This window comes from Acomys russatus, chromosome 4 (genome assembly GCF_903995435.1).
Source record: "Acomys russatus chromosome 4, mAcoRus1.1, whole genome shotgun sequence".
Classification (NCBI taxonomy): domain Eukaryota; kingdom Metazoa; phylum Chordata; class Mammalia; order Rodentia; family Muridae; genus Acomys; species Acomys russatus.
The window spans coordinates 5,094,610-5,103,460 of record NC_067140.1 but is presented as its reverse complement, the minus strand read 5'-3'; the positions used below and the strand labels follow the sequence as shown (position 1 = coordinate 5,103,460).

The window sequence follows — 8,851 nt, the reverse complement described above, 5'->3', positions numbered from 1 at the left end:
TTCCTTGTTTTTTGTTTGTTTGTTTGTTTGTTTTGTTTTTTTTGTTTTTGTGACAGGGTCTCTCTGTGTTAGTCTTGGCTGTCCTGGACTCGCTTTGTAGCCAGGCTGGCCTTAAACTCACAGCCTTCCTCCTGCCTCTGTCCTCCCGAGTGCTGGGGTTAAAGGCGTGCGCCACCACACCCGGCTGCCATTCTTCTAAAGATTATTTTATATTTAATCATGTGTATGTCTTGTGGGTGTGAACACACTCACAGGCCCTCGTTCCCTCCTCTAGAAATTGCCCTGATTCCCTGGGTTTTAGGAGATGGAAGAAGCATCACTGTCAGGACACGGGGCATGGCCTTGAACCCTGTCTTGCCACATACTTTATATTTTGTTGGTAGCATGTTTCCTAAGAAGGGTAATATGTATCTTTTTGAAATCTTTTTAATTATTATTGTTGTGTAGGTACAGTGTGTGTGTGTGTGTAAGAGTGTGTGTGTGAGTATGTGTGTGTGTGTGAATGTGTGTGTGTGTATGTGAGTGTGAGAGTGGGTGGGCCATGGCACATGTGTGAAAGCCAAACGATAACTTGCTAAAGTTGGTTCTCTCCCTCCTCCTTTTCTATGGGTTCCAAAATGGACCACAGATGTGGTAAACAGCTTTACCTGCTGGTCCCTCCTGTCCCTGAGAATATGAGCCTTGGGAGACCTCACTGAGTACTAAATGACAAATCCACACTAAAGAATTATAAACAATTATAAACAGCATATAAACAATAGCCAGGACTGTAAATCACAACTGCATTGATATTTTTATGTGCCTTGCTAAACCTGGGTTCCCTTAGGATACCCTGCCTTGTGCAGAGGTTATGTATATGTGTCTTTTCTTCTTGTATCTTCCAATGCCAAAGCATCAAATATGTATGGACATTTCCTGGGTAAGTAAATAAACTGATAATGGCGGTAATCAATCAAGCTTAGAAAACAACAGAACTAGCAACGCCAGCACAGCTGCAAGACAGTGGTCTGGTTAAGAACACCACAACTGAAATCAGGACCATTCTCACCAATGTGCTAGTAATGAGTGTGTGGCTGGGCAGTGTGTGGTGTGTGTGTGTGTGTGGTGGTTGTGTGTGTGTGTCTGGTCTGTGTCTGTGTCGTGTCTCTGTGGTGTGTCCTATTCAAGGAGAACGGGAAATTAATAAACAAGCAAACAAAAACGTCACAGACTTTTCAAATCTTTGTTAACTTTTTTTAATTGCCATGTAGAAGATTACTTAGAACAAGGAAAAACATATAAACAAGAGGAACTTAGGAGAAAGCTTTTGCCACGGTCCATATTACTATGGATTGGGCTGGACATGGTGGAACACACCTTTAATCCCGGCACTCAGAAGGCAGAAGCGGGTGGATCTCTGTGGTTCGAGGCCAACCTGGTCTACAAAGTGAGTTCAGGACAGCCAGGGCTCTGTTACTTAGAGAAACCCTGCCTCAAAAAAAACCAAAAACCAAACAAACTGATCTCTTTCTCAATTTGGGATAAGTGGGGGGGAGGAGGACACATGTCTGGGGGAAGGGGCACGCACACTTGCATGTTGAGTTTTGAGTTTTCTGGAAGCAGAGCTGAGGGAGCAAGCTGGAATGCAGGATGTTTACTGGCGGAGGAAGCAGGTTCAAGTGGAGGAAAAAGTCAAATTGGCCACAGACCCCACACTGGCCAGACCACCTGGCAGGGAGCTGTGGGGTAACTGGGCTGAGTGTTTACACCTCTGCTGTGCCCAGTCACAGGAGGAGGGCAGTCACAGGACAGGAGGTGCTACACTTGGGAACTGAAGTACCCAGAGGCCCCTGCTGCCTGTACTCCCTGAAGGCCTGTCTGAAGGTTGAACTAAGTGGCACACTTCTGTGCTTCCCACAGAGAAGAGGAAGGAGAAAATAGATGCTAAGGTTTTTATTTCATCAGTGGGAATAAAGAAAAGTAAGTAAATAAAGCTTACCACTGAGGTCTCTCTATTGATAACATGCAGATGATTTCTTTTACCTATTACTAGACATTATAATAACAGGAGAGAGAAAACAGGTGGTAAAATAGATTTTTCACCAGGTGCACTCCTTTAATCCCAGCACTCAGGAGGCAGAGAGCAGGTGGATCGCTGTGAGTTCAAAGCCAGCCTGGTCTACAAAGCATGTCTAGGACAGCCAGGGCTACACAGAGAAACAAAAACAAAAGCAAAAACAAAATAGATTTCTCATATGGTGACTTTGAATATCCTCAAGATATTAAGGTAGAAACCATGTTCAAGGGAGCTGGCTGTCGTAGGCATGCTTGTAATCCACACCTTGGAGGGACTGAGTGAGGAGGATCACAGGTTCAAGGCTAGCCTGGCCTACATAGTGAGACCCTGCCTAAAACAAAGCAAAACATAAAAGAAGGCCAGGCGTGGTGGCACATACCTTTAACCCCCACTCAGGAGGCAGAGGCACGTGGATCACTGTGAGTTGGAGGCCAGCCTGGTTACAAAGTGAGTGCAGGACAGCCAAGGCTATACAGGGAAACCCTGTCTTGAAAAACCAAAACAACAAAACAAACAAACAAAAACAAAAACCATAAAAGGAGCTAGTCCAGGGCTGCCTAGCCTTTGTGAAGCCTTGAAGTTGGTTCCCTGGGAAATTTAGAGTGGTAGGCTCTATTGTGTTCATGAACTGTACATGTATTACCTTACTTGTATTAATTTACCTAATACTCATAATGTCTTCTGGAGATATCTTCCTTACATCCTTTTTGTATATTTTCTTATTCTTTTTGTGAAGGAAGGAAGATTTGGAGAAGTTAAATACCTGCCTCCAAGATTTAAAACTGAGGTCTGATTTTAAAATGTTCTTAAACCTGGGGTGGTTACTCCTGCCTTTAGTCCCAGCACTTGGGAGGTAAAGGCAGGTGGATCTCTGAGTTCGAGGCCAGCCTGGTCTACATAGTAAGTTCCAGGACAGCCAGAGCATCACAGAAAACCGCCTGCCTGAAAAAGAAAAAAAAAATCATGAAAAATATTCAGTTTGTGTATGTCGCATATCTGTGTTTGTGTGTTGCTTCCCCAGGAGGCCAGAAGAAGGTACCAGGTCCCTTGTAGCTGAAGTTACAGGCAGTTGTAAGCCACTGGCAATGTGTGTGCTGGGAACCCAACTCTGGTCTTCTGAAAGAACAGCAAGCTCTCATAACTGCTGAGTCATTTCTCCAGCCCCGAACACACATTCTTAAATATTAAATTGTATTGTTTCTCCACTGAATAGATATCTGAAGGCCTGGAAGTCAGTGTATGACCCCCACAAACAAACAAAAAAACAAAAAAAAGAAAAGAAAAGGCATTTAGAGGAAGACAGCATCTCCAAGGTGAGTGGATGGATGGGTTGAAAGAGTTCCAGAACACTGTGTGTGAGTTACAGTGTGTCAGAAGGGAAGCATAAAGAAGGTTTCCAGCTCACACATTACAGATGAGGATGGTGACCGTGACAACCCACTGGTGATCTTTGCGCACTTCATAGAGAGGCCATGCCGCTGTTGGTTACTGAGTGATTGACAGATGAGGAAACAGGATATTGTTTTCAGAAGTTTTAATAAAATAGAGGACATAATTACACCTTTTACATAAATAAGAAATTTAATAATTATTTTTTAACGATTTATTTATTTATTTATTTATATAGTGCTCTGCCTGCATGTACACCTGCAGGCCAGAAGAGGGCATCAGCTCACATTATAGATAGTTGTGAGCCACCATGTGGTTGCTGGGAATTGAACTCAGGATCTCTGAAAGAGCAGCCAATGAGCCTAACCTCTGAGCCATCTCTCCAGCCCCTATTTCATCTATTATTAACCCACTGCTCCCCTGCTCTTTGTTCTTACAACCGTGACATTTCTCTGGTTCTTTCTTCCCTGTCATATCAGTGCCCCCTTCCCAAGTTGGACACACCTAGACACATTAAATATTTTTTATTATTATTATTTTGGTTACAGACAACTCATTTTATTTAGCTAGATGTTTTCAATGTTTCCAGTGAATTTGCCTTTGCAGGGAGGTCAGAGACAACCCCCAGCCCCCCTCACCCCTAGTCTATCCTCTGATTTCCACAGCTAAGCACCCACTTCTCAGACCAGCTACACAAAACATGCACATTTTCAAGTCCTTACTCTGCCGACATACCCTCCTTACATCCCTCCCTCACACTCTTCCTTGGCAGACACAGGAGGAACAGGGAAGTTTTGTTGCACTAAACCTCCTGAGATATGGTGGCCCGCCGGGGGAGTCAGGTTGCCTTCATATGAGCTGCGACCTTCCCTTACCAAGCCCCCTTCGGTCCAGCCTTTTTCTCCGAGGGGACTGGAGAGTAATTAGCAACGCCGTCCACCTGTGCACATGAAGATGCCCACTGCCACACCGGCAATTATGAAACAGCCCATCAGGATGCCCAGGACCAGCGAGGTGTAAGAGCGGCCTGTTTGGCTCCCTACAGAACAGGAGAGAAGGAGTTTAAGAGCATACTCCAAGGAGTCTAAAGTGTGGGGTCAAACCCCCAAAGCATCTATAAGGTCAAAGGAACTCACCCAATGACTTAAGCTCTGTGATAGCGCCTCTCCCCAGTCTCCAACCCCCTCCTTTTGTTGCTCAAGGGATCCCTCATGTCCACCATCCCCTTGCCTGGGACAGGCAGGGCCAGAATCCCCTCATACCTTTCATGTTTTGCGTGGCGAGATGGCTCTCCAAGTACTGGACACAGGTGTCCTGGAGAAATTCCTGCAATTCGTACGAGTTCGATTGTAGGCATTGAGATGAATGAAGGGTGAAAGTGATTGCTTCAGAGGGCTTCTGGGAGCCTGTTACCCACAAGGCGGACTTTGGTTGGAAACTGACAAAGGCACTTCCGTTCACAGCCACATCGAAGTAGACGTGGGCTTCTTCGGAGCCCTCCTTGGCGGGCAGCTCGCAGCCCAGGGAGCAACTGACTGTGAGGGGAACTGTGAAGAGGCGGAGGAGGGTCAGGTCAGTCCCGGTGCTGGCTTCCAGAAGGTGACAGGTGTCGGGTGGGGGCGGGGGGGTGTTCACCAGGCGCAAAGGGAACACGGAGAGGAGAAAGGATGGGGGGCCTGAGGACACAAGAGGGGGGGGGGTCTGTCTGAAAAGTGCTGGGGTTCGATTGTTGGAGCCTGTGTAAGGAGGAGCCAATGAAGGAAACTTGGGACTCTGGAAGAAAGGAGCAGAGAAGGGTTGTGAAAAGAGTGGTGGCTTCCCAGGCAAGAAATTGGGTCTTTGAGAGGAACTGGGGGTTGTGAGAGCTGTGGGTGGAACCATCAACAACTGTGGGAAGAGGAGGTGGGAGGCTGAGGGCAAGGTGCCTCAGGCTGTATAAAGAGAAGGGTAGGCCGGGTGTGGTGGCGCACGCCTTTAATCTCGGCACTCGAGAGTCAGAGGCAGGCGAATCGACCTGAGTTCGAGGCCAGCCTGGTCTCCAAAGGGAGTCCAGGATAGGCAAGGCTACACAGAGAAACCCTGTCTCAAAAAAAAAAAAAAAAAAAAAAAAAAAGGGTAGGGGAAGGAGTTAGCAGTCTTCAGTAAAACTTTGGGGGTCAAGGTGGATCAGGGAAAGGGTCTCCCAAGAAGGTTTGCTCCAAGATGCCATGCAGGCCTGAGAAGTAGATGATAGATTCTATCTATCTATCTATCTATCAACAGAGGTTTCTTTCTTTCTTTTTTGGTTTTTCGAGACAGTGTTTCTCTGTGTAGCTTTGGGGTCCTGGACTCCCTTTGTAGACCAGGCTGGCCTCGAACTCACAGCGATCCGCCTGCCTCTGCCTCCCGAGTGCTGAGATTAAAGGCATGAACCACCACGCCCGCCCGGCTCTGACAGAGGTTTCTTACAGTTAGGACGTCTGCTTTTCTCCTACAGAACAAACTCCAAGGGTCAGGGTTCTTCAGAGAAGCCCAGCTCAAAGGCCACGCCCACCCCTTCCCAGTCACAAAGATCTGCTGTCTAAAACCTTAGCCTTAGCGCACAAGCTCCACCGCAAGCCCCTTCAGGCCCTCCCATCCTCCAGGGCTCCCCCAGCCCGACCTGGCACGCCCCCGACTCACAGCCTACGCTGCTCCTGCGCTCACGATACACCAGTTGGACCAGACTGCGGAACTGGGAAAGGTAGAGCTTCAGGCCGCTTTTTGTACGAGCCCAGCTCTCCGCATCCTGCCAGGGTTGCAGCTGGAGGATGGTGACGTTGTTGCTCTGGCCTTCCAAAGGACCTTCCAAAGGGCCTTCCAGCGTGTGCGTCAGGAGTTTCCCCAGCGTGGCGTTGCCCTGATGCCTCACGTGATGGGGGTCTGGGAAGTAGGAGACCTGGAGCATGTGCAAGCCTTGGGAGCCTGAGGGCAGAGTCTGTGCGTCAGGACCGTCAGCGAAGGAAGGGGTAACCGACAGCCAGAAATAATAACCCCTTACCCAGAAGCCTGCCGCCCACTTCTCAGTCCTATAAAACACTCACCTACCTGCCCCACCCCGACCCCATTTGATGCTCACAATAACCCTACCAGGAGAGAGCGGGGATTATTATCTTTGCTTTATAGATGAGGAAACAGAGGTCGGCAGATGGAAAAGGCATCCCTCGGTGCCTTTACCTCCTCCTTCACCCACTGTCCTGTCTGTCAAGCCTTGGCCTCCGATAAGATACCAACTCCAGCCCATGTCCCCTCCCTCTCTCCTGGGCCACTGTTACCCCGTGGGGGGTGCCACGGAATACTCATTTCTCAACTTCGTTCTTTTTTTGTTCTGTTTTGTTTTTCGAGACGGGATTTCTCTGTGTAGCCCGGCCTATCCTGGGCCTCCATCCAACTCAAAGATCGGCTCGCTCGGCTCTGTCTCCCGAGTCCTGAGATTAAAGTCGTATGCCAACACACTGGGCTCAGTTTCATTCTTCTTACTGGCTCTCCACCTGACCCAAAGCCCTTAAAGGCCCTCCAGGGACATACCCTACCCCTCCCAAATAATAATAGCTAATACCCATGAAGTGCTTGTCACGCCCTGGGCACTGTTTTATACACATTATTAACTTATATATGCCTTCCTCCTAATGCCTTAACATGGTAGCTACTATTATTAACCCTGTATATGGGAATCTGAAGGCAAGATTTGACTATTGGTAGCTGAAACCTACTCGCCTGTGTCTGAAGTCACTGCCTCCCCCCATAGGACACCTATCCATAGGTCAGATTTCAGAGTCTGGCCCCAGTTTGAGATCCACAGCAAGTGACCTGGCCCTGGCTGCTTTTTCTGGTGAATCTCAGTGTTTAGTTTTATCGAATGGCTTTGGGGCTCCTCATGGTGGCTTTTGGCCACTGTATCATGAGCCTGTCTGGCTTGCTCTCTTGCCCTTGTTCTGTCAGGCAAATTTCAAGACCCAGCTCTGTTGCCTTCTCCTTGGAGCGCTTTGCTGATGCCTGTCTTTCCTCCTTTTCGCTTGGGTCTGGGCAGAGCGGGTTGCGTCAGCACAGATTTCGTGCGATTCCTAGTGTTGGCGTCCATGTGATAACATTGCCCACCGTGGTGGATAATCGAGTCAATGTGTGTATTAAACACGGTAAGCACTCTGAACACTGATCCTCTGAGGGGGAGACTCAAGCTATAGAAACTAGGGGAGGGGAGCTGGGCACGGCAGTGTGTGGTGTGAGCCCACCCCCATCCCTACCCCCCAACCCCCCCAGCACCCCCCCCCCGCCCCGTCCCACCTCGCAATCTTTCTCCTCCGTCCCGACCTCCAACCTCCGCATCTCAAGCCTCAAACTCGTCTCAGTGTCTTACTGGTCCCTCCATCTCATCTTACCTTTTCCTATCTTCCTTAGACAGACACTGCCTTTTCACTTCATTCTCACTCTCTCCACAGGTCCCATCCACCAGCCCCCCTTTCCCCTCCCTTCCCCTCCCATCTCCCCCGCACCCCCCCCCCGCAAGCCCTCACCATATCTTTGCAGCACAAACCAATGCCCCATGACCCAGCATGCGGTGGGCTTAACTGTCCTACAATCTTGTCAAAGTTCCCAAACACACCCAAAGTCCCCAGAACACCCTCGGGCAGGAGCCCTGTCCCTAACTCACCATCCGAGTCTTCCTGATTACAAACGGCACAGGCAGGCAGCCACAGGAGCAGCAGTGAGAGAAACGCCGTCAACATCCTGGAGGAGCTGAAGTTCTGCTGGGTCCTACCTGAGCGCTCCGCAAGCTGAAGATTAGCAAAGAGAAGGGGCGCTGTCCGGGCACCGGTGGGAGCGAAGCCGAGGATGCAAAGAGACCAGGCAATGTGTGGAGGAACAGAGAGGCAGGCTTTTAAAGTGTTGCTGCTCTCTGTCTCATTTCCTACTAGGGGGCCGGCTTGCCTCGGCCCCTCCCAGCCTTGGGCCCTCCTGCCTAGACCTGCCTGTTCCCTTCTCCGGCTTCCGAGGCTTGAGGAGGAGCGGAAAAGGGGGAGAAAGGCTTGGTGAGAAGTCCGGTAGGCGCTGAGTCAGGGGGTGGGGCGTCTGTTTTCGATGTTGGCGACTCCAAGAATGTAGAGATCATTATGTTACTGACGGGGAAACTGAGGTCCTAAGAGATGTAGAGACTTGCCGAGAGTTTGTATGTCGTGATGACGGCAGATCCAGGATTGGAACTTAGCTTTCCAGGATAACTGCCTACATTTTATCAGAAGTTTAAGTACGTAGGAATTACACAATCGGGGGGCGGGGGGAGGGTGGGTTGACGCTCAGAAATAGTCACGGAAACGAGTGAGTATAAAGGACCTCATAATTTGTAGCAGAGATTTATGAGTGATCTAGATAAATCTCGGCATCAAACAG

General features: G+C 49.1%; 1 protein-coding gene across 1 annotated transcript; it reads right to left on the bottom strand.

Moving 5' to 3' along the window:
* Positions 1–4,246: 4,246 nt before the first annotated feature.
* Positions 4,247–8,244, bottom strand: LOC127187577 (endothelial protein C receptor-like). The gene is made up of 4 exons (XM_051143602.1): positions 8,115–8,244; positions 6,107–6,388; positions 4,708–4,992; positions 4,247–4,484 (listed from the first exon to the last, which is right to left on the bottom strand). Exons 1-4 carry the CDS (start codon positions 8,188–8,190, stop codon positions 4,369–4,371), a joined length of 759 nt encoding a protein of 252 aa, XP_050999559.1. The 5' UTR covers positions 8,191–8,244; the 3' UTR covers positions 4,247–4,368.
* Between the last annotated feature and the right edge of the window lie 607 nt (positions 8,245–8,851).